The sequence below is a fragment of the Coturnix japonica genome, chromosome 8, assembly GCF_001577835.2.
Source record: "Coturnix japonica isolate 7356 chromosome 8, Coturnix japonica 2.1, whole genome shotgun sequence".
Classification (NCBI taxonomy): Eukaryota; Metazoa; Chordata; class Aves; order Galliformes; family Phasianidae; genus Coturnix; species Coturnix japonica.
Window position 1 is genome coordinate 2,311,765 of NC_029523.1, and position 23,407 is coordinate 2,335,171.

General features: G+C 36.3%; 1 protein-coding gene across 4 annotated transcripts in view; it reads left to right on the plus strand.

Moving 5' to 3' along the window:
• The window catches only part of DENND1B (DENN domain containing 1B), a 140,582-nt gene that overhangs the window by 72,614 nt on the left and 44,561 nt on the right, over positions 1-23,407 (plus strand). For all 4 annotated transcript variants that reach the window (XM_015869353.2, XM_015869351.2, XM_015869350.2 and 1 more), the window contains 3 exons: positions 8,858-8,958; positions 14,707-14,752; positions 16,227-16,328. In XM_015869353.2, coding sequence (XP_015724839.1) covers positions 8,858-8,958; positions 14,707-14,752; positions 16,227-16,328 — 249 coding nt within the window. The remainder of the gene's footprint in view (positions 1-8,857; positions 8,959-14,706; positions 14,753-16,226; positions 16,329-23,407) is intronic.

Below are 23,407 nucleotides of genomic sequence, written 5' to 3' on the forward strand. Positions count from 1 at the left end.
GGAAGGGCACTGAAAATCATCTGCACACAATGTACGTTTGTGGAAGTATTTTTACTGTTGCTTATATGTAAAGAGAGCTTTGTGCAGTTCCACTCGGTCATGCTAGCTGGTCTGAGCGGTAGTTGCCTGTTCTTTGTTTCCATTGCTTTATTGGGTACAGTTGTGCTCTCTGTGGTCACTCGGGCACTGAGAAGTTGAGGATGCTCCTTGGTGAATGTGATGCAGGAGAACAGCTGAGTGGGAGGCCAAGCAATTCTCACTTGAACATGTTATTTTTATGAATCACTTCAATCCTTTTACATCTGACACAAAATCCAAGATTCTGGAGTTGATTCCAAAATCCTTATGTCTCAAAACAGTAGGACTATCAACTGATTCAGAAAACAGCTGTGTTGCTTTATCTCTCTTGATTTAAGTTTCTCTGCGGTGTGTGTGTTGCAGATTGCTGGGTATACTTAGGAAACGAGCCAAGCAGTGCTTTGTGACTGGGCCAGATAGCTGAGGTGTTATTTTTTGGAATTCAGTGCATGTTAATATGGAGCCCAGAAAGACAGGCTTTCATTTGGATTTTTATTGGAGTACAAAGCTGGCTATTTGTGGAGATGCTTCTCCGCTGCAAAATAAAGAGTCAAAACAGTGAAAGAATTGGCTCTGTACAAGCCTTCCATGTTGGGGAAAACTATGGCATTGTATTTGGAACTGTCATACAGTTTAGTGACAGCGTCATGTTTCCTTATGCTGGGGTGATACACCCAGTTCTAATTCAACCACCAATAGCTACAATTTGTTTTTTCATTCTGCCTTCAGTGTAGTTGCGATTTCATCTGAAAACATACCTTCTTTTTCATAGATTGATTTCAAATAATGCTGTCCCGGTAATTAAAAGAAAAATATATAGACTTGAAGTGAAATTCTTATTTCAAATTCCTGCAAGGTAGTACATTGTGGGCAGAGATGTGTTAAGGGCTAAATTTAGTTCTTGGAAAATGGAAGCGGGTAGGAATTTATCATTAACTTGCAAAGCAGCACAGATATTCTGCTGATACTTACTGAGCTCCCAGAAGTATTGTTAGAATTCATTCTGAAACGTTAGGTCAATTAGATCATTTGGTCTGCTCACAGAAGAAGAGTGGCATTTAATAATTAAGAGTTCAGGTATGAGCAATCTATAATGAACTGGCCATTGTTGAGGTAAGTTGGCCGGAGGTGGGTGCTGGGAGTGCAGGTGAGGTTCTATCAGGATGTGTGCCCAGAGTGTGCTGCTAGCAGTGGAGTTATGGGAGCAGGGAAAGGAGATGTCAGCATGGCATCGAATTGAGGCTAGGATCTGTAGCGACTTGAGAACTGGAAAACTTTCTCAAACTGGAAGTTCAGAAAATCTGCAAATTGCAATTACTTATCACCTTGTGTGAAATGTGTGGCACTGTATTATTGGTTTTCTTTTGAACACAAATTTGGTGGCAAGAAAGCATTTTGTCATACAGATTGATCTATGCATTCATTTCAAAATAAATTTTTCATTTAGCACTTCCAGAACAAAGAAATCCAGGATTCGGGCAAGGGTTGCTTTTTCTCTCCCTTCATGTAAACTTTGGCAATTCAGTAAATTCTGCCACTCAAAATCTCATGTACAGCAGTGGGTTGGGCTGCATGAAAATAAGAAATGAAGAGGTCCATATGTTGCTATGGATGACCAGCAGTGTCTCATGTGGGAAGAGGAAGCATGAAGTTGAGTTACAGAAGAGCATGTGAATGTACTGCTAGCTCTCTGTTCTGCTATGCCATTATGGCAAGATTTCTTCTTTTTCGCTTACTACTGCCTTATCGTTTTTTTTTCTGAAATTCACCAATGGTGAGATGAATTATAACATAGTCAGTGGTAATCTCTAGTCTTGCAGTAAATAAGTTGTCTGTCATTTATTCACAAGGAAGCCGTTCCCTGCTGCTGCTTAATTAGTGTATGGCAGAAGAACATACCATGGAGTTACTCTGGGGGAGGAGATGTTAATAAAAACTATTTTCCTTGAAACTTTCAGAAGCAAGGAACGTTTGCAGAACTCCTTTATTTTATGAGAAGGAAGCTCTTCCTCCCTAGGAAGAGTCATAAAATTAGATGAGGGAAAAGAGCAGGAGTTATGAGATAGTCAGAAAAAGGACATAGAGATGTATAGGTACATGTTCTTCTATCTGTGTATTCTTTTTTTGAGAGAGGAAGAGGTAAAGCAATTAGGAAATGAATGTGAAAATGAGAATAAACAAGTTATTAAGAATATACATAGATGTGAAAAAATGAGGAAGCTGAAATTAACGTGGTGAAAAGAATAATTAGTTTGTTACAGAGAAAATGAGTATCAGTAGGAGGAGCATCAGTTAACCTAATCTGTAGTAATCTCTAATGTGGTAGGTATCAAAGTTGGTTTGACCTAATTTCAAGCATATTTTTCTACATAAAACACAAAAAGGCTTTGTCAGAATGGTGAAATGGAGTAACTGAATAGTTATGTGACTTTTCCTTTGCAGACCACACCTACTTGGGTATATATGTACCTCAGATTATCCATAAAAGTGCATGCAGGTTCTTAATGGAAGCACAGTATGCCTGTAATATTCCTCACCAAATCCTCACCTGTCTACTACCACTTCAATTTTATTTTCTGCTCAGCTTTCATTATTAAGAAACATGTCATTCTTGAAGCCATAGGCAAGAAACAAACCATGTCTTCAGTCTTTTCCTTTCCAAGCTAATCCGAAGGAATGATGCCATAATGCTGCTTTGTGAATCGAGAATTACAAGGAAAGAATGAAGTTGATTGTAAATGAAGTGCTGTCAGATTCATGAACTACACTCTTCTCTTCCCTTCCCTTTCCCTTCTCCAGAATAAGGATAAAAGGAATTGAATGACACTGAGACAAGACAAGAGATTAGCTTTTAATATTACTCTCTTTTCCATATTTCATTTTCACAATGGATGAAGTGAAATGTTTCATTTGTGGACTATATTTCCCTTTTCTCTCCCTTACGTGAGGAAGAAGTGCTGGGGGCCTCATCTTGCCAACAGGAGGAAAATACACTATGGCTCACTTAAGGCCCTCCCTTTTTTCTTCTTTGAGGTTATGGGGATGGCAGATGGGAAATTACTAGCCAGGAGCTAAATTAAGGAAATGCATGAGAAGTGGCTTTGGTTATCATGGCTTGGATAGTATACTCTGGTCTCTTTTGCTGCTTAATTTTTTTTTTTTTTAATCGGTGACTTCTGTTTTCTTTCCAAAGCCAGCAGAGTAGACTAAGTGTATGATTTAGTCTGACTATATATTCTTTAGAGCTGGGGAGGGTTATATGTTCTACCATAAAATGGCCAAAGTGAGGGCTCCCTTCCCATTTTTAATCCTCAGCAGTCTTCACCTGCTCGTTCAAGAAATGGATGAGAAGACTGCTCTTGGCACTAAGTATCTGTTTCAGATTTGGGGCCTGATTTTGTTGTTGACCAAGCAAGATTTAGATATGGAGGTCTCCTTTGACAAAGCTGATGAACTAATAATTTTAATAATGTAGAGGAGATGCTTCCTTTCACCTGATAAAGGCTTCTCCTTCAGGAAGAGGCCATTGCTTTTACAGTGATTCTGATGTGCAGGAGTTCTGGGGTAAGTGCACTAAGAGTTAGTCCAGGTTGATGGCAGCTACTGAATAGAAATGGTGACCCTCTACAACTTATTGCTGTAGGCATTACTGATGTAGATGAGTTAACAGAATCTTTGGCATCTTTCAACATATGTGTGGTCAAGGCAGTGGGAGGGAAACGATTCTTTAGCCCAGTGGTACTGCGAGGGAGGAGGGAGAGAGCACTCCAGTAGACATTTCTGGACATGGTGTTGACAGAGATTGACAGTGTTTGAAGGCTTTTCAGGAAATGGCTTTTTTCATGGTAATTCTTTAGTTACTTACTGTAGATTTTGAAAGGTTGTATGGTGTCATGGGTTAATTTTACTTAAGCGTTTTGTCTAACTTCTGTTGCCATATTTGGCTTTCAGACAAGATTCTGCTAATCAAATTCTGTCTTTCTAGCTCTTACACTGCAATGTGTGTGTAAGCCTTGTCACCTGTGCTCTGAATCTCTTTCTACCTTGGGTTATTGAAGCTGCTGTAAATAAAGGCTCTTTTCTTCATAGAAAGTAAGAAGTAGATGAGAAATAATAATTTTTTATGGGATACAGAATAATTGTTTTCGTATTACTCATGGAAATTGTATAAGTAATGGGTATAAAATAAACATAATATATGAGCCTGTGGAAAATCTTTGTTCTAGATATATTGCTGTAGTTTTAACTAAAAACAAAAAAGCCTACTCAATTTAAAATCCACAGTTCATTGATAAATTGAATATTGGAGTAGCAGATATGCACGTTAGAATTGTTACAGATGCATGGGAGGGAAGGTGTAGCTGCCCAGGAGCGGGTAAACCTGCTTTGAAAAAGGCCTTGAACTAAAGCTGTTCAGACTAGACTGTTCCTGTTCAGCACTGTGTAAATTTTGAGCAGTCTTTCCTGAGTGTCAGCTCGGTGCTGTGAGGTAGAAGGGAGTTCCTTGGTCTCTCTGGGATTTGTGTATCATCTCAGCCTTGTTGGAAGTTTGTATTCATCAATTTACTGTCACCCAATGATGAATTTTGCTTACAAACTTTGTGATACATTTTTCCACTGTTTGGAGAAATTCTATTATCTGCTCACACACAGTTATGACTTTTTTTAATGAGGAGAAAATGATTGTGCTGGAATTGCTACAGAACTTTAGCAAAAACCCTTCTTGCTTTCCTCATCATGTGGTGAAAGTTGAGGTGGCAACTCGTACCACAGTTATCAGAAGAGACTGGGAACAAGCTGAAATTCTCAGTTATGCTCTAACATTAATAAATTCATTAACTGATAGAATGGGACACAAATTTTTTTTCTTGTCCTCTCAAAACGCACCATTCAAAACTAAATTTTTATAGACTCAAGTTGTTTATGTGATTATTTATTTTTTTTAAACCCATTTGCTTTAACTCAATATTAGATTAAATAAAAGTTTTAATCTGGAAGAAATTGTTTGAAATAAAGAGAAATGTTCTAAAAAAGTAACAATTTCTGGAGATGTACTGAAAGTTCAGTTCAATATTGACACATAGGGTTCGAAGGATGCAATCTTTATTTAAAAATTGTCAGTCCATTTTGCAGGGAGCTGTGATACAATGCCAGTAACTTTCTCCACTGCAGTGGACTGTAATGTATATCCCAACGTCATTTGCTGCTTCAAACACATGGTAGGCTATCAAAGTGCAATACGTAGTCCCTGCAGAAACTTCCTGCTTCCTTTAAAAAAAATTAAGGATGTTTACCATATTGCACAGTTGAGCACTGATTTGTTTGTGTGCGTGTGTAAAAATACAGCCAATTTTCTGTAAGTTTTACTATGAAAGCAATCTGAGTTCCCTGCTGATGTAATCTGCAGTAGTCACAGGTAAAGTAGGAAAGGTTTTGCAAAGTTTTGAAGAAAACCTCATGATTAAGGGGTAATAACTGCCTATTCTGAATTGTAGACTTCTACAAACTATGCCGTTTCTCTAAATAATTTATTTAAAAGTGGATTGTGAACAAACATGTTCCATGCAAGTACCTTTTTCAGTAAACAATACAAAGGACTGTTTTCTGCAAAAGATCTCACCTGTTGCACTGCTTTCCACTCAGTCAAGCAGCAGAGGCTGGTTTCTCCACTTGGAGCTCTGTGTCTTCCCCTCTCTTCCACCAGCTTCCCACAGGTACCCATTCCTGCTTTTACTGGCTTTTCTCCCAAGCATAGCTGCCATCAGATGTTCTCTCCTCATATCGCGTGATATCTTGGTCATCTCCAGGCTCTGATAGAAGAAGCTGGGTTCTGCATGCTCTCTGTGTATTCACTTGAACTGGTTACTTTGAACTTGCAGCATTATTATGAGATGTACAGTGTTCTGTATCTCCATCTCTTTGTATGTGATAGTGCGATAGTTAAAAAGGTATGTTATTTAAATAGCTAGTGCCTTTCAGTGTTGAAACGCTTAAAAAGAAAATTTGCCAGAAAGCGTGTTTTGATATGAAATCCATAATTATCGTATCAGTATTTGCTTGAAGACAAAGTTGGCACAGTATTAAAAATGTCACGCGGTTTGAAGAGTAGCAGACTCCCATAGCTGCTTGTGTTGCAGGCTGTGTACAGCAGGAAACCGAAACGTATTCCTGCCATGTTAAAATATGTGGAAATATACTGCAGTAGAGTAAATAGAAATTTAGAAATGAGACATTAGATTGAAAGTTATTGAAAATAAGGGTGAGAGCCAATAGAGCAAAATGTGGATGCATAAGTAATCTTTACTGTTCCCGCTAGAAGTGCTCTTCTTTTTTTATGTTAAATGTCAGTCTGAGTGCTACACAGAAATATAGATTCTGAAACAAAAGTTAATAAAAATACTGTTTTTAATGGAATTGCCCCCTTTTTCTGCTAAAGTAAGAGCTGAAATGCAACACAGACATACTTAAGACAGAAAAATCTCTATTCAAATTGTGTCATCACGTTAATTCTTAATTTTAGAATAATTATTAAGAGGAGGAGGGTCACCCATGTGACTGTATGCTCAGCTTAATTCAGTCTGTGATTTGAGTTACATGCTGATTTCTGTATAGGCAATTGTGATTTGAAATGTCTATTCTGTAAAGACTATTATGTGGGCATTATGATTACTTGGAGTGAATATGGAATTATTAAAGGACCTAAACCCATAATATTGGGCTTGATTTGCACTGTTAGTAGTAGTAACTAAACATTGGCGGGAACAAAATTGAAAATAAAGCTCATAAATTCTACCACGTAGAAGAGTGGTAAGTGTTCATTAATTTCATCCCTCAAATCAATTAATTCTTAGTTGCCAAACTCTAATTATTAAAACAGCCTTTTTGGTAAGTCTGAACTGAGAGTAATTGCAGCTGTTTGCCGTGAAGCTAGGAAACGAAATGTTAATATGAACTGACCAGTTTAAGTAGGGGATGATGATATCCTTGGCTTCCTGCAGCAGAGCTGTCAGGTGCGGGCCGCGTGCCGGTCAATGGTGACATCCCGCGTGTCAGCGAGCAGCCTCCCGTCGCCTTAACCCGCAGCTCACACCGCGCTGAAGCTCCAACTGTCGAGCTCTCCGGTCCCTTGGTACTGCTGCAGCTTCCAGCTCTCCTGACTGGCTCATGTTTCATTCTTTGGCAATTTGCCCTAATGATATCCCTTAGGAGCTTTCAGACCCTCTTCTTTTCCATATTTAATCGTGTTATATTAATCTGAGTGCTGAGCAAACTGTGCTGCACAAATTGTAATTGTCCCTGATTTCTGCTGCTGTGCTATTGTAATGATTTTTTTTCTTCTTTTTAGTGTAAAAATATACATTAAAAATTACTGCGTAATTTTTATTTACAGGAGTAACTATCCAAGCCAGCCTGGGTGTGAGAGCTTTAACTGCTGTTCTGTTTCACCAACAGGGGCTTTTTTTCCTGTAAAATCCATAATTTTTTAGCACTTGCTACATGGGCAGGATTTACATTTTATTTTTAGCTCTTCATTTTGTTACTGTAAAAGCACGCGTCTAAAAAAGGGCAGTAATAATCAAGTTAACCTCAGACAGTAATTTTGTTGTGATATAAAACATTAGGACAGCCTTGTCTTCTTCCATAAGCTTGGAGTCTTCCGTGTGGGGCATTCCCTTTGTGTGTGCTTCCATGCTTAGCCTTCATTAGACGATGCTGGTAAGTAAAGCAGAAAAGCAGAAGGACAATATAGCATCAATTACAGAAAGTGCTCTCTGGGTGTAACCTGCCAAACCCATAAGAGATTGTGTTAAATCTTACGCTTGAGTTTCTTAATTTTTGTTTTTGTTTTCAAGCAGTTTTTATTCCAATTGATCTCAAGTGAGGCTGTATTTATACACATTAATATACACGTAAATTTATATATATAATTTTTTGTCAGGTTTGTAGTGTTTTATATGGTGGTTATTGGCTGCCTCATTTTGAACATGTTCTTGATATTTTCTCATTCTGTGGATACTTAGTAACGTAAATAAAATGGACTGATTCCCTAATAGTAATGCAGTATTTGAATTCATGATGTACTGCACATTATTTTGTTTGCTCAAGAAGTGAATAAGACATAGCTCCTTATCAATTCCACAGTGATGCTTTGTTTGAAAATTAACCAGAAAATAAGCAAAAAATAAACTGAAAGTGCACAGAAACCAACAGAAACCAGATATGTCTATGTGACCATTTTGAATGGAAGCAGATTGTAACTCCTTTCTTGGCCAAGGAGTTCTTCATCTTCTGGTGATGCTGGCTGCCAGACTTGTAGTTTCTGTTTTAGGGACTGGGAGAGAGAAGCAGGAGGTTTTGAAAGTTGTAACTCAGTTGCAATACTGTCACAGGGAACATTCACTATAGAGTGAATTTATTTTTGCAAATGTAATTTGGAAATAGAGTGACAGATTTAGAACTGGATTTTAGATTTGGGCTGTGTGTGTGACTATACCTGCAACTGTTGACCATGACAAGCATCAACAACTGCGTGCTGATCTTGTTCGGATGAGCTGAGGAGGGCTGACTTGGAATTTGACTCATCAGTCCAACTTCTTGTGAATGCTGTGCATATGTTAGATTTATGTGTAGATATAGTTAAGTAATTAAAAATACTATCATACGTGGCTTGAGGAGGTGAAGTTTCTTCCAAACATAAACATTTATTTTAAAATGTTGTTTATTTTTCATCTTTGTTTTCGTTGCTAATTCTATGTATATGATTTTTCTTTTTTTTTAGTTAACTGCTTGTGTTCATGCATCAGCTGCGTTATTGTATCCCATGTATTGGCAGCACATTTACATCCCAGTGCTTCCTCCGCATCTCCTGGACTACTGCTGGTAAGGTAGCACCAGTTGTCTGTGCTTCTGAGATTCTTGCCTGTCTTATAATTCCAAGTAACTCATGAAAACAAGATCTACTTGCATGACTAAATGCACAGGGTCTTATTCATGTAAGCACTTCAGTTGGTGCTCAATAATGTCTTGAACAGAGATATTTCGTCATGTCTTTACGTGGTTTTATAATTACTGTCCTGATTACAGTCAGCAGAGCATCTAAGAATCATGCTTATAATAACAGTTCATGTCTCATTGGTAGAGTTTTAATGTTCAATTAGTTGAATGCAACAGTTTTATGGTTTTCATTTATTTAATGTTTACGTTAACTTCAGGTAGATGATTCTGATTGCAGCACTTGAAAAACACTGACTGATCTTTCTGGAATTAAGCATTAGTGTTTTTAAGCATCAGTGTTTTTCTTAGGTCTAAGGAATGATTCCGTGTCTGTGCTTTAGCGTCAACCAGGTTCAGGATCGTGTCCAACACACGGCCAAATTTGCTTAAATCTCTGTATTATATGTAAAACAAATTAATTGTAGGAACTGATAACAAATACTACTTCTGATGTTTTTCTGTCTACATAGCTGACTTCACGTGTTTGTTAAATTTTTTTTTAACGTTTGACTTCTGATTTGAGTAACTTCTGATCCTTCAAGGGATGATGTTTCCTTTGTGAAGGTCATTCATTACTCATTATACCAGGCTAATCTGAGGTAATTTTCAATTCCAGATACTTGAATTTTAAGATTTCAGGCTAAGAAAATATTTACTTCTGTTGGCAGTAGTGCCAAATGTTACCAAATGAGCTTTCTTAGGGAACTAATACAAGAGTATCTGGAGGCTTTCACTTCAAATTGATGCTAGGAATCTGTGGTGAATAAATGAACCATTTAAAGCTATTTTAAAGATCAAAATGTATTATATACAATACCCAAGTCCAAGTCAGATGTGTACCAGCCTGGTTCTAGCATTTTGTTAACAGTTTTTCTTTGCAGAAATAAATTATGTTTATGTGCTTGTAGGGCTGCTTTTTTTTCTTATCAGGAACCTGTTGATGTTTGATTGAACTCCCACCCACTCCAACTAACTTCTTGTTTTGAAAGAAATTCTCATTAAATTTCCTTCAGTCTTTGATATTTTTTCCTCAAGTTTTCAATGTCTGCCCATGGTATAACTTTGCCTGGGATGATTCCTGTACTTCATCTGTATATTATTTTTTGTTTTTAAAAACACCCCCTTCATGCTTTGCTTTCAACAGTAGCTAAGCCTTTCATCTTTAATGATAGTTTTCTTCTGGAGAAGCTCAGTCCCATTTTTTCCCTCCTAGCTTTGATAAAATGCACCAAGATGGGGATATAGCTTGGATGTATTTGTTTAGTTTTTGTATTACTTGAACTTACTTGCCAGAAGCTTTTCATATTCTTCAGTATCATCCATAAATGCTGTTCTCAGAAGGTAGATCAACACCCCTATTTAAGTTGTACCCTGCCGAGTGCATCCTGCATGCTAGAAGACTTTTTATTTGCCCTCCTGAGCACAGAAGATGTTTTCAGAAATAATAACGTTAGATGCTGTATACAGCTGCTTGTGATGATGATAATACTTGAGATTCCAGGTCGTTATGGTGTGACCTGAGAATGTTTTTACTCATTAAAAAGAAGCATGGAGTTTCTTAAACTTGTAAAACTCATTTATATCTTCTTTTCTCTTTTACTGCGTGACAATAGAATGGAGAAAAAAAAGTTTCCTTTTCTTTATATTGATTAAATGGAAACATAAACTTCACAGAAGGAAATGCACAGTTGATGAATTTACTACAGCAGCAGTAACTCAGACTTTTATTAGATTGTCATGTATTTATGATTCTATGATCAAGTTTGGTTTGAATGTTTTTGTTTTTTTTTTTCAGAGGTAGTTTGGAACAGTGTAATAAAAGCATAAAATACTTACCTTTCTTCTTACTTCCGTGTCTAACAGTGAATAAATGTTTTCCTGTTAGCTTTATAGTATGCAAGGTTAGAAAAACTTGATGAATTTATGGAGTCAAAGTATTTCTTAGACCAGACCTAGTGTGTGGTTCAAGAAGATCAATTAAAAGTGAATTAAATAATTTCCTAAATGTTTGGGGTTTTTTTTTTTGGTATATTTTCATTTTGATATCGTGGACAGAATAATTGCTTTTATGAAAACACTTATTTTCCTCTTAAACATAATGCATTTTCCTGCTTTAAAAACTATGTTGTTTAACTTTCTCTTTGAGATGTCTCCCACTAACTCAATTTCTTAGCAGTATTCTGGAATGATAGTAAAATAAACAAAGCAGAGGATTATCTCTTTGATAATGTTGGCTATTTGAAGGGAGTATGAATGTGTTTAAACAAAGATAAAATACATGTAAATTTACTGCTCTAAGTACAGGACCTGATCCTGCAACGTGCTTTGCACATTAATCATCCAACATGTTTGTGAGAAATCCACCTTTTTGTTTGTGATGAGTTGAACTATACATTTTTGAAATTTCCTAAAGATAAATGATATAATTCTATAGGGGTTAGAATTTAGAAAATTGAACTGCTTGGCTGGTGGGTTTTGTGGGTGTGAGAAAAGCAAAGTGCATCGATGAGTTAAATCTGCACTTAAATTCACCCACTTTGTAATCAAAAAACCTCTTTGGTTCTATCAAGCAATTTCAAGTGAAGACAAGCTTTAAATGTACTGACAGTCCACCAGTGTGGAGTGTTGTGCAATCCAGGCTGGTTATGAATATGTTTGGAATCCTGTGTGGGAGCAGTACTGTCTATTGACTTGATTTTTCTTTCCCCATTTAACATATGTTGGCCTTAAATTCTACTGACATCTCCAATGTGAGAATTGGAACAAACATATGAAAATAAGGAGACATCAATTCCTTTTTCTAAAGAACAACAAAGTACTAGACAATGAGATCCAGTGGAGGGCTGCAAATATGCTCAGGTGGCTAGAGCACCTCTCCCATGAAGACAGGGTGAAGGTGAAGGAGCTGGGCTTGTTCAGTCTGGAAATGAGAAGGCTGCACGGAGATCTCATTATAGCCTTCTGGTGTTTAAAGGGAAACTTATAAGCAGGAGGGAAATCAATTTTTAATAAGGGTAGACAGTGATAGGACAAGAGGGAATGGTTTTAAACTGTGGCAGAGAAGATGGTGATGAGATGTCGGGGGAAGTTTTTCACTGAGAGGGTGGTGAGGTGCTGGTGCAGGCTGCCCAGTGAGGTTTTGGGTACTCCATCACTGGAGGTGTTTAACGCCAGGTTGGATGGGCAGCCTGGTCTAGTATTGACCTGGTGGCTGGCAACTCTGCCTCTGGCAGGGGCTCTGGAACGTGATCCCTGAGATCCCTTCCAACTCAGGCCATTGTACGATATGGTTGCATGTTAGGGTCTGGCTTTCAGGAAAGCTTTCAGAGGAATTAAGTTTGATCGTTCTTATAGTAGTTATATTTGAATAAAATCAATTTGTGTAAAGGGTAAAGCACATTTTATCGAATTTGTGTGATTTCTTGGCAAACTAAGTTGCTGCTATAAGAGTGTATGACAGTTTAGTCTGTAGATGATAAAGCATCTGTTCTACTGATGCTGTGTTCAGCACATAATGCAATTAGAAAATTCAAGTTAGGATTGTAGTGTGTCTTCTTAAGAGATTTGATCTCTCCTGAATTGGGATATATTCATGCCTCTTTTCCTGAGAATAGGGCAGTTATTTTCCAATTAACATGCATGTTTGGTGTAACATAATAATTATTTTAGGAAATGATGCTGTAGATTAATAACATTTTTTGTAATAACTTGCATAAGTAGGTGAAAAACTGTATAGCAGCTCCCAGTACTACCACAATAAGCAACTTTGTGTACATGTTGCAAAACTGGTTTTAGGGCTTCAGTGTCCAGCAGTGATGAAACTAATTCTTTGCTGAAAATCAAGTTGACTTCTCATACCTGCTTTTTTTTATTTCCTGCATTTTCAATATATGTTTATCTAATTAGCTTTGTTCTGTTAACTTTGAAATTGGAATGACGTAGCTGTTGCTTTGTTCTGTACGCTACCCTTTCTAATGACAGATTTATTAATGGAGCAAATCATCAGCTACTACAAGTCAGTACAGGCCTAGTGAAGCTGCTGGAAAACTGTGCTTGAAATACATAGGTGATATAGCACTTCTTTTCATTGTAGTTTCTCCGGTTTGTGTCACTTGTAACACTGAGGTGCTCTGATGTGATGAACCCGAGGAGGATCTGTTTTGCTCAGCATTCAGCAGAAGAATCTGCACTTAAGCGCCAACCACAGTCACTCGCATTTGTTCACTCAAATATATTGCCTAGTGTCAGACACTCTTGAAATTATAGTGTCTTCAAGCTGTCTAATTCCTCGCTACATATGAATGTATGTGCATCTGCTGTACAGGCACATTCTTGGAGAGAGACCCATTTGTGTTTTCATGTAATTTATCTTTAGTCTGGGAGGCATAAGACCCTAGCCTGGCTGAAATGGTCACAGATTTTCAGTATTGGGCTAAGAATAAGATACTGTGGAAGTCTTCATTTCCCTTTTTGGAAGGGAAGTCCTCAAGGCATAGAGCAGTCTCTCCAAACATTTGATTTTTGATAGTGTAGACATATTTTAAACTTGTTTTCATCAGTCAGTTACTTGTTACTTTTTTTTGTTCTGTTTTCTTTTGTTTCACTCAACATTCCTAATGAGAACAATTGGATAATCCATAGCGTGCCCAGATTTTTCTACAATATCTGTGGCTGTAGCCACCTGCATTTGCTCCTCTCACAGAGTTGGGCCTGCACTGCCGAGGTCATGGGAAGTGGCCCAGGGAAGCCCCTCCTGGTCCTCAGCAAGTGAGTCCCTGAGTAGTCAGTGCTTCATTAAGCTCAGCTGGGTGATCAGATTAATGCACTGTTCATATCAGAGGTCTCGCCTTCATTTATTTTTTGTCCTTATTTTTGATTTTTCTCTCTGCTCTCTTAGAATTTCATTTCCCACAGAGTTCCTTGAACAGGTCTATCTATTGCTCGCTTCTCTGGAGAGAATATTTTTAGTAAATTCACAGCATAAAAAAGCACAATGATGATTTTTGATGGTGTTTTTTCCTTTAACACTGGATAGTAAATGTATTATCAGATGAATGGCAGAAAGCAAACATTATCGAAAACTATGAAAATGGACCAGTTTACTTTATTGCTTTCATATTGCAGGAGGTCTTGTTGCAGAGGCTCTGTGGAGAATGATTCCTTGTCTCATGCAAATTGGAAATGATAAGCTTGCTATCTTGGGTCATATAAGATGTTACATGAGTTATTATATGAGCACTGCTCACTGACACCATATTCTCCAGAATGGCATTTGAAAATTGTTGTGCTTTTGGAGATGGCCAATTTTCTCACTAGGATAGAATTGCTTTTACTATAGTGGCCATACAGTAGTCATTGAAGTTATATATGCCGGATGTTAGGAAGCCTTACGCATCATTTCATTTGTAATTCCTCAGTTAGGACCAGTGTCCTTTATTTTGTGGTCATCTGTGCTTCACTGTAATAATGATAATAATTCCTCTCAGCTAGTAAAAAATTCAAGAGTATACGCTTAATACAGGCTTACACAGTGAATGTTACCTGGAGGCCAAATAAGCTAACAATTTAAATGTTTTAATCCACAAATGCTGCTGTAGCTAAAAGATAATTGGATTTTGTCTTTTTTTTCTTCAGTGCACCTATGCCTTATCTAATTGGTGTCCACTTAAGCTTAATAGAGGTAAGTTTCTTATGCCCTTCTCAATAGTGATAAGTATGACATGTGTGTACCATAAATAATTTCAATGGAAATGCTTCAGGAAATGTCCCCAATTATTAGCTCAGAATTACAGACATTAAGCTTCAGTGTTTTAAGAAGTTGAAATTGTCCCTATTTGGAATGATGCTTTTGAAATGCTGTCTTGAAAAATGCATGCTCTACATCATGATTTGTTTCTGTATTAACATCTCAATGATACTATTTTTTTATGCTTTTATTAGAAGTTCAACAGCATTTCAGATCTTTCCAGTAATAGTAATTAAATTTAATTCTGGGTCATCATCAAGTAAAAGTCAGCATCCCTCCGATTTAGCAGCTGACTTCCATTCTTCTCCCACTATAAATTGGAGTCCAGCATTCATCTAATAAAATTTATAACTTTTATTTTACAAAACAGAAAATTTTGTCAAAAACCAAAAGCCTTTTCAGACTTAACCATATAACAAAACAGCGGATCTCACATGAGTGATAAGTAGTAGCTGAGTCATAGAAAAAACAAATTGTTTTGTCTCCTTCTGTTCCTGTTTGATGACACAGGTAGGTCTGTCTATGTGTGTAACATGAATATCATGCAGTATAGGTAATTGATCTAGGAACTGTTTTATTCTTCTACTAGTGCAGTTTCTGAGGAAGAATTCACATTTGCTAAACCAATGAGTTCTCTTCCTGTCTGAACTTCTGGCACTTTTATGTTTCCTAATTGTAGGCAAAATATTCTTTTCTCATTGACCAAGCTCCTGTAATCTATGTGCATTGATTGTAATGTCCTGACTAGGATCTTTATTTAGTCAGAAAATGACAAAACAAATAGTCTCTGTGAATGAAATCACTGAAATCCTGATACTATTTTCTGACCCATAATATTGCATATTATTGTAGGACCATACATGAAGAATTTTATATGCGTTTTAAAAACCTGCTCTCTTAAAGGAATAAATTGTTTAATTCATAACTGTTAGTCAAGTCCAGTGACAAAAGAATATATTTTGAGATACTAGTAGACATCACATGATCACATGCCTGGGACTTAAATCTGAAAATAATTACTTTGCTCTATTTTCTTCCGGTTATATGATTAATATCCCATCTAATTTTCACAAATATGAAAGAATGAAATGTTTTTAAAAGGTGTGTGTGTGGAATATATATATAATATTATGCTTAACTGTTTTAAATAATTCTGTTTTCAGGAATTAATTTATTGAATGCTCCTATATTTCAGAGGTTATTATAACGACAGTGTACGACAAGAATGAAGTATTCTGTTAATCTTTGGCTCCTGTGTCTAATTCACAGATCCTACGTGTCAAGGCTCAACCTTGTCTTTGCCAGTATTATTCTTTGTAAAATCATAATTTCTAATACTAATAGTAAAAATGCACTTAAAGGAGGATGCCATAGTAAAATTTTTTTTGCTATTTTTTTCTCTTTTCAGAGAGTGAAAAATAGATCACTGGAAGATGTGGTTTTGCTAAATGTTGACACAAACAATCTAGAAAACCCTTTTAATGACCTGAACAACCTACCCGGTGAAGTGGTGAGTCTTACAGATGTTTCTTGGGATTTCTCTTTTATAGAGCTGCTATTTTTGCATGGTTTTGCTAACTGCTGTAAAAGAAATAAGGGGGTAAAAAGCAGCAAATGTAGTCCCCTATATTTGATATTTTACATTTCTGACAGTTGAGGGGATGTTGAATGGAAAATCATATTTCTTATTGTAAAAGTAGGATCATAATTATAAAGCTAGCTGCATTCATTAGGCATAGCTGCTCTAAACGCGAGAGTCTCTTCATCTCATCTTAATCATTATATTACAAAGTAGGCATTTCTGTCTGCCTAGTGGCATGTCTTGCAAAAGAACGAGAGAGTTTTTGAAGGCAAAAAGAAGAAGGGGGCCAATTATCGGCTTCTCCTTCCCTGCCACCTGCCAGCGTTTTCCTTTTAATTAATGATCTGATGGCACTGGTCAATATAATAAGAAATGCTCGTACAGTTGGGGTCAGAAAATTCAGGCTTTGATCTTCTTCAACTTTCTGAAACATTTATTTGTTTTCTCTAAATTATTTCAGTTTTTTTTTTAATCTCTTCTATCCTGCTGAGGGCTGCACGAATGAAAACCTATACTGTTTGTCATTTGCTTTGGCAGAGCAAAGACTGCTTACTTAGAATTCTATTTGTAAATTAAACTGCAAACCCAGTTTGTCATAAAAGACATCTGATCCTTTTGAAATGACGAAAACTGTCTTTTGTCTGTAAAGGATGATAAATTAAGTGCCAGTTCTTTCTGGACTTTGATCTTGCAGAGGGTCTCCCCCTCCTTTTTTTTCCTATTGCCTATAGGGGAACATGTTCTGTATAACATTTTATATAGTCACGAAATTCACTTACCTTGTGTTCCCCAGCAGAGCTCTGAAAAAAAATTATTTTGAATTCACTGTTTTGATTATTTACTTATAGATGCACAAACTGTTGTCAGCACAAAGAATTTTATATCAAAATTTGAAATCAAAGGGCTACGTTTTCTGAAATTGTAAATCACAAAAACAAACTGTCGTAATCAAAGAAAGGAGCTGATGTGACTTGCTATTTTTGTCACTACATACTTTGTTTTTGCTGATAACTTGTATGTATTTGAAACAATAGAAATCAAACTCTTGATGATTACATTAATTTTATTAAGTCCCCTTTGATTATAATAGCATTTAAACCTAGACTTTTTGTAGCACATCTGGTCAGTCTTCCTCTTGATTCAGAATCAACTGCAGTTCAGTGATGTATAAGAAACTGATTATAAAAAAACATTCAACGTACTGTAATTCATGAGAGTATAACAAGTGAAGTTAAAAAATGAATCTTTTTCTATTGTGTTGGTAATTTTACTTGACCTTGTATTCAGTGTAAAAGGTTGAGGTTATAATGTCATGGAGGTACATCCCTCTTGTCAAATAATAGCTAGATGTAGAATTGAGAATTAGGCAACATCATTGGTCACAGAGTAGCTGGATGTCCTCTGGACCAGTGGAAATGAAACTGCAATGAATGTAAGCTCTTGTGTGTTTTACAGATGCATACCAAAGTGATCTCTAAATGAATATGCTAGTGTGAAAAGAAGTAGAAGTTACAGTTCTTTGTAATTTTAAGAGTATATTCTCCCTCAGGATATACATACATATGTTACTATTGCTAGTGAATTTTATCTAATGTGCAGACTATACAATAGACTTCACTAAAGTCTATTCTTCACTGAAGAAAACTGGAAAAAGAACACAACAAGAAAACAACAGCACTGTTTTATGCAAAATATACTCGCAGAAGTTATTTTAGGATTTTATAATGAATCTTCTGAATAATTTAATCTCCTTCTATACTTTAATATATAAAACAATTTAATGAAAAATTAATGGAAAGCAAAAATTATAGTTAAAAATCTGCGAACAAAAGACAGAGTCCAGGCTTTGGCACAAAAAATGGCAGAATGCTTATCCTTCTGTATTCATCAGGGACAGTTCAACTGCTAACATCTGGGTTAAAATAGTAAGAAGTAGGACTGCAGAGCCAAAGTGACATGTTAGGCTTGAAACATGAGAGCAAATGTCAGATGCTTACGTACGTGAAATATTTTGGCCTATATAAATAAGACTCATAAGCTTATGTACAAAGGTGGTAAAACTTCTGATGAAAAAATATGATAAGAAGGAGTACCACTGAAGGGTGTTAAAATAGGATGAAGAACTGGAAATATAAAAGAAACTCTAGTCTACCCATGCCTTCGAAAAATTGGTTCCAGATAGATTAACAGCCTAACAAAAGGAACATAATATTCTCAAAGATTTTTCTAAAACTGTTTCTTGTCTCTGATGAAAACTGAGTATTTATTTTCTCGATCACTGTGCCTGGAGGTGTCCTTCTGGCATAGGTATTTAACAGTTTACCTTAGTAAAGTGTCCCCAATCTGAGCTTTTTTAAAGATAAATTTAAGATTGAAAAATACTGCTATATGACATTATCTAATAAGCTGCATAATAAATTAACCGAGATTTAAAGGCATTTTTAAATCATTCTTTTAAGTATTTAAATTATAGTCACAGGCTGGATGACTTTCTATGCATGTGAACTCTATTATTCTGTCAGACTGACCAGTGGTCTTGACTGTGCAGAGGTCAGTGGTCACAGTTGTCCTGAATTACCAGTCCTTTTTTCATGCGGACCCTCTGCTGTGTTGCATGCTGTAATCTTCTTAATGGCTTCATTCCAATATTCACACATAATATTTTAGATTTATTGACTGTTAGAAATACTACCATGCCAGTAGCAGTTCCGCTACTCCTAAGGTATTTAAAATTGGAAAAATAAATCAGTGCAAGACTTTCAGGAATCCTTTGTTTTCTTAGAAGGGGGAAAAGACCCGCCTTTTCCTCTCTTCTGACAAGAACACTTTTTAAAAATTTTTATCATTTTGCTGTTAATTTTTCTATTATTTTTTAATTAGAAAAAGGATGAAAATAAGCTACTTCTGCAGGACTAAATTTCCTAATGCAATAATACTTTGATCGCCACTTAACAGTGTAATACCATAAGAAAAGAAAGCTTGTATAGAAATTAATATAAACTACAGATGTGTAGCTGTTTGTAAACCTTGTGCCTGATTGTGCAATACCTGCTCGTGGTTGACTCTTGAAAAAGACGAGTCCTTTGCTCTACTTGAGCTCTTTCAGATAAACCTCGGAGTATGCAGGATAGCATATTTAGCAACAAAGGCTTACTGAAATCACTGTGGATTTCAAGCAGAGCTTTTATAAAAGTGAACTTGAGAAAACAATAGGCTTTATCTGTTTATTATATCTTCTGTGTTTGTTAAATATTGTCCATGGTAAAATCTACAGAGCTGTTGAAAGTTGCATGGGCTTTGTAGCATGTTGGGTGTATGCACTGTGATACAATACAGAATTCAGTGTTTTTTCAGCTTTGGTTTTGAGGTAAGTCGCACTATTTTAACACCGTAACTTAAGCAGTGAACATCACTGTTTAGAAGGTAGTGTTTGAGAAGTCGGCTGTAATTGACATAGAAAATTTAACAGTTGCTTTGGAAAATAATTACCAAGACTGAAAGTTATTCCTGAAAACACAGTGTTGGAAAGAAACATCTTCAGTTCTTCAGTGTTTAGTAGTGCAATGAAAAATATTTTTAAATGTCTCATATTTTATCTCTCATAATACCACCGCAGCATGCAATATTTGCAGCAGTATGAAATAGATATCTATGTTGAATCTCAAATGTGGTGCTTGAGATTCTCTTGAACCTAGATCTAATTTTAGAAGCTCGATTATCAGATAGAAAAATGCAGTTATTTTGGAAAACATTTGCATTTGAATAGAGGAAGAGTATTTTTAGTACATGCTGAAGGACTGTCTGAGATGCTGTGTGTAGATAAGTGTTGAGAATCCCTTTCCTTAACAATATTGATATAAATAAACTCAAACTCCATTTTCTTTTAAGATTTTTGGTTGTTTGTTTCTCTTCTCCACCATCTTCTTACTGTCTTGCTACAGGAAGTGTATTTTTACAGTCACCGGATTGGATGGAACACTGAGAAATGATGTTATAGCCTGGCAAATGTCACTCACTAAAGAAATACCCCTGTATCTCTTTTCAGTGTGATAGTCATTGGGAAGTACAGAGTGTGGTTCTGCATTAGGGCACAAATCTTTCAAATACTTCCATACATGCTAAAATTTATATGCATGCTTATGCTTTTGCAGGAGGAAGGGATTGATTAATAGTTATATGAGTTTATGATTCTTTTTAACGTTTTTTATGCAGTCCCGTTATTTCACTTGCATGAATATTAAAGAGATATTAGTCATGACTAGTTTCTGATCAGTTAACTGTGTTTGGAAACTTAAAGGATATATGGTGACTAGTTTAAAAAAAAAAAAAAAAAAGGCTTCTTTTCAGCAAGCCACACAATATGGTTTGGCACTTTTTAGTTATGTCATATGTATGAGGGCAAAACCACATACCAACCTTATGACTCCCTAAACCTCCCCCAAACTATTCTATTGATTTTAAACCTTCAGAAAGCTCGGATTGCTCTTCACTCACTGGTAGTGTTTAACAGCCCAATGAAGTCACTTTCCTATGAGAAGCAGTTGCTAGGAGAAGATAAAAACAGTTTGCTTGTAGTGTAAATTAATAGTACCATTTGTGAGACAGATCATTAAGTGACTCTCAGGAAAAAAAGTCTTAACAGCATTCTAACTGTGATTTGTTTCTAGGTCTTTATTTTTAAACTTTTTAAAAGGCTATTTCTGTTTAAGTCATTGAAAGAAATGGAGAAGAAAGGTCTGGCATTCTTAATCATAGGTAAAAAGATAAAAACATATATAAGAAAAAAAACCAACAAAAAACAGTGAAGTTGCCACTGAGGCATATTTTGGCTTTGTATCAGTGCTGTGTATTTCCTTTGAAATGTTAGGAGCGATTTGTTCTGTCATTATTGCATCACCCAAAGGAGTTTTAGGTTGTAAGTGATCATGGACCTGCTGTGTACCAAACCCTTACAAGGAGTTCAAAGCACCCATTCTCATGTCTGTACGTGTGATACCGAGTGCAGTAACTGCACTGTCACTGTCTGTCTAGTTAAAGTTTGGAGCTGGGAGGGTTTGCGGGCAACTACCCCAAGTGGCAGCCTGGCTTTGCTGTTTCTTGGTAGTTTGATATGATGCTGGTGTTTGATGACTTCACCTTGCAGGAAACCTGAGCAAGCAGACTGCGAGGGTGCTTAGGAGCACTTCAGCAAGGGCTCCAGCTGTGCTGCTTGAGAAATCAGGCTTGGAGAAACTTTTAAAACTCCAGTATAATCATTCTGTGGCCAGAAATTGCTCCAGGATGGCAGCCTGGTATTGCATTCCTGACAGTGCATCGTTCTTGCACATTTTTGTGCTGGAGCCCTCTGCCTTCAAGCTCAGTTCATTGGAATGTTCTTAGTGTTGTTGAACTAATAATGTGCCAATGATTTTTTCTTTCAGTTGAAATACACCCATTCCTTATTCTTGATTTTGGTTAATTGTGTTCATTGTGCCCCTGCCTCCAAGAATGACACGAGGAGTGTTCAACTATTTATCCATCAGGAGGGAATGGCACTAAATGCTGATGAACACAGAAACAAGTGATCTCACACAAGTTGGAGTGATGTCTGTTTTCTAACTGTTTTATTTTTGCTGTTTCCATTAGTACTGCTCCACTAGAAAATTCTTTTCTGACAAAGTTAACGTCCTGCTGTTGGTGACAATATTGCGTGTTTATGTATGTATGCATAGGTAGAGCCTATGCTGAGATTAGACTTGCACAAATGACAGTTTACAGAGTGGTTTGATTTAGTCACTGTTGAAACTGATACTAAACTGTTACAGACGTGTTGCTGCAGAATTCAGGTGAAGAGGAATTTGTGCCTCTTCTGCTTGAGTGACCCTGAAGCTGGATTGTAAGGAGAAAGATCACATGCTCCCAGTTCCCCATTGCACTGTATGGTGCATTTCACTTGATTTGAGAACAGTCCTAAAAGTAATGATAGTCAGGACTGGATCAACATATCATATGAACTCATGCCTGTTTAGAACAGTACTGCTGAAAGTATGAAGTAATTTGAATACAAGATAGAATTCTGAAACTCACTCTTTATCTTTTGATCATGTCACACCAGGTGACATGTGCCTTTGGGAAATACCTGGCTTGGTAACTGAGAAGTATTTTCCAAAGCATTAGGTGAATTAAATTTCAGTTTATGAAATTTATTTATGAAAGTTATTCTTTATTATTTGAAGAGATAGCATTGGATTCATTTTGTTTTAAAAAATAAACATTATGGTTCCTGTTTTGAAAAACTATTGAATTCTAATTACTGTTTCACAGTAATTAATTAATGCAACCTATACCAGATTTAATATTTTCTTAATGTTTAACAATTTAATATTGTTTTATGTTTTTTACAAGATATAATCTAGTGTAAGGTAAGAAACAATACATGGTTGGTTTGGTGTTTTTTTTTTCATATCAGTGTATGCAGGATATAGTTTAGAATAGAGTAGATTTCCAAGAAAGAAGAGGGAAGAGGAAATTTTCAGATATTTAAGATGCTTTGTTCATCATGACAGAGATGGTGCCCTAGGGCTGAAGATTCTTTTCTCTGCTTTTGGAGAAACTGAGCTAACACTTGATAGGTAGATTTCCCTTCAACAAAGTATATCCCTCATTTGTTTGTGCCAAAGTTAAATAAACCTAATTTTTTAAAAATTTAATATAAAAATGCAGCATGAAACAAAGAAAATAACATGCATTTGTTTTTCCAACCTTGACCTCCCTAACTGCTTTTTGTAGTAAGAACTGTACTCTTTTTTTTTTTTTTTCTTTCCTTTGAGGTGCAAGGGAAAAACATAAATGAGCCTTGGTGTATGCTTTCCATGGGCTAAACGAAGCAGGCTCTAAACTTTTATCTAGATCTATGGAGCTTGGATATAAATTGAAAAGATCACAGCTATGGGGAAAAGACCTATACTGTAAAGGCCTTTCTGCATAGATTATGAACATCATAACTCAATAATTCTTTTTTCAAAACT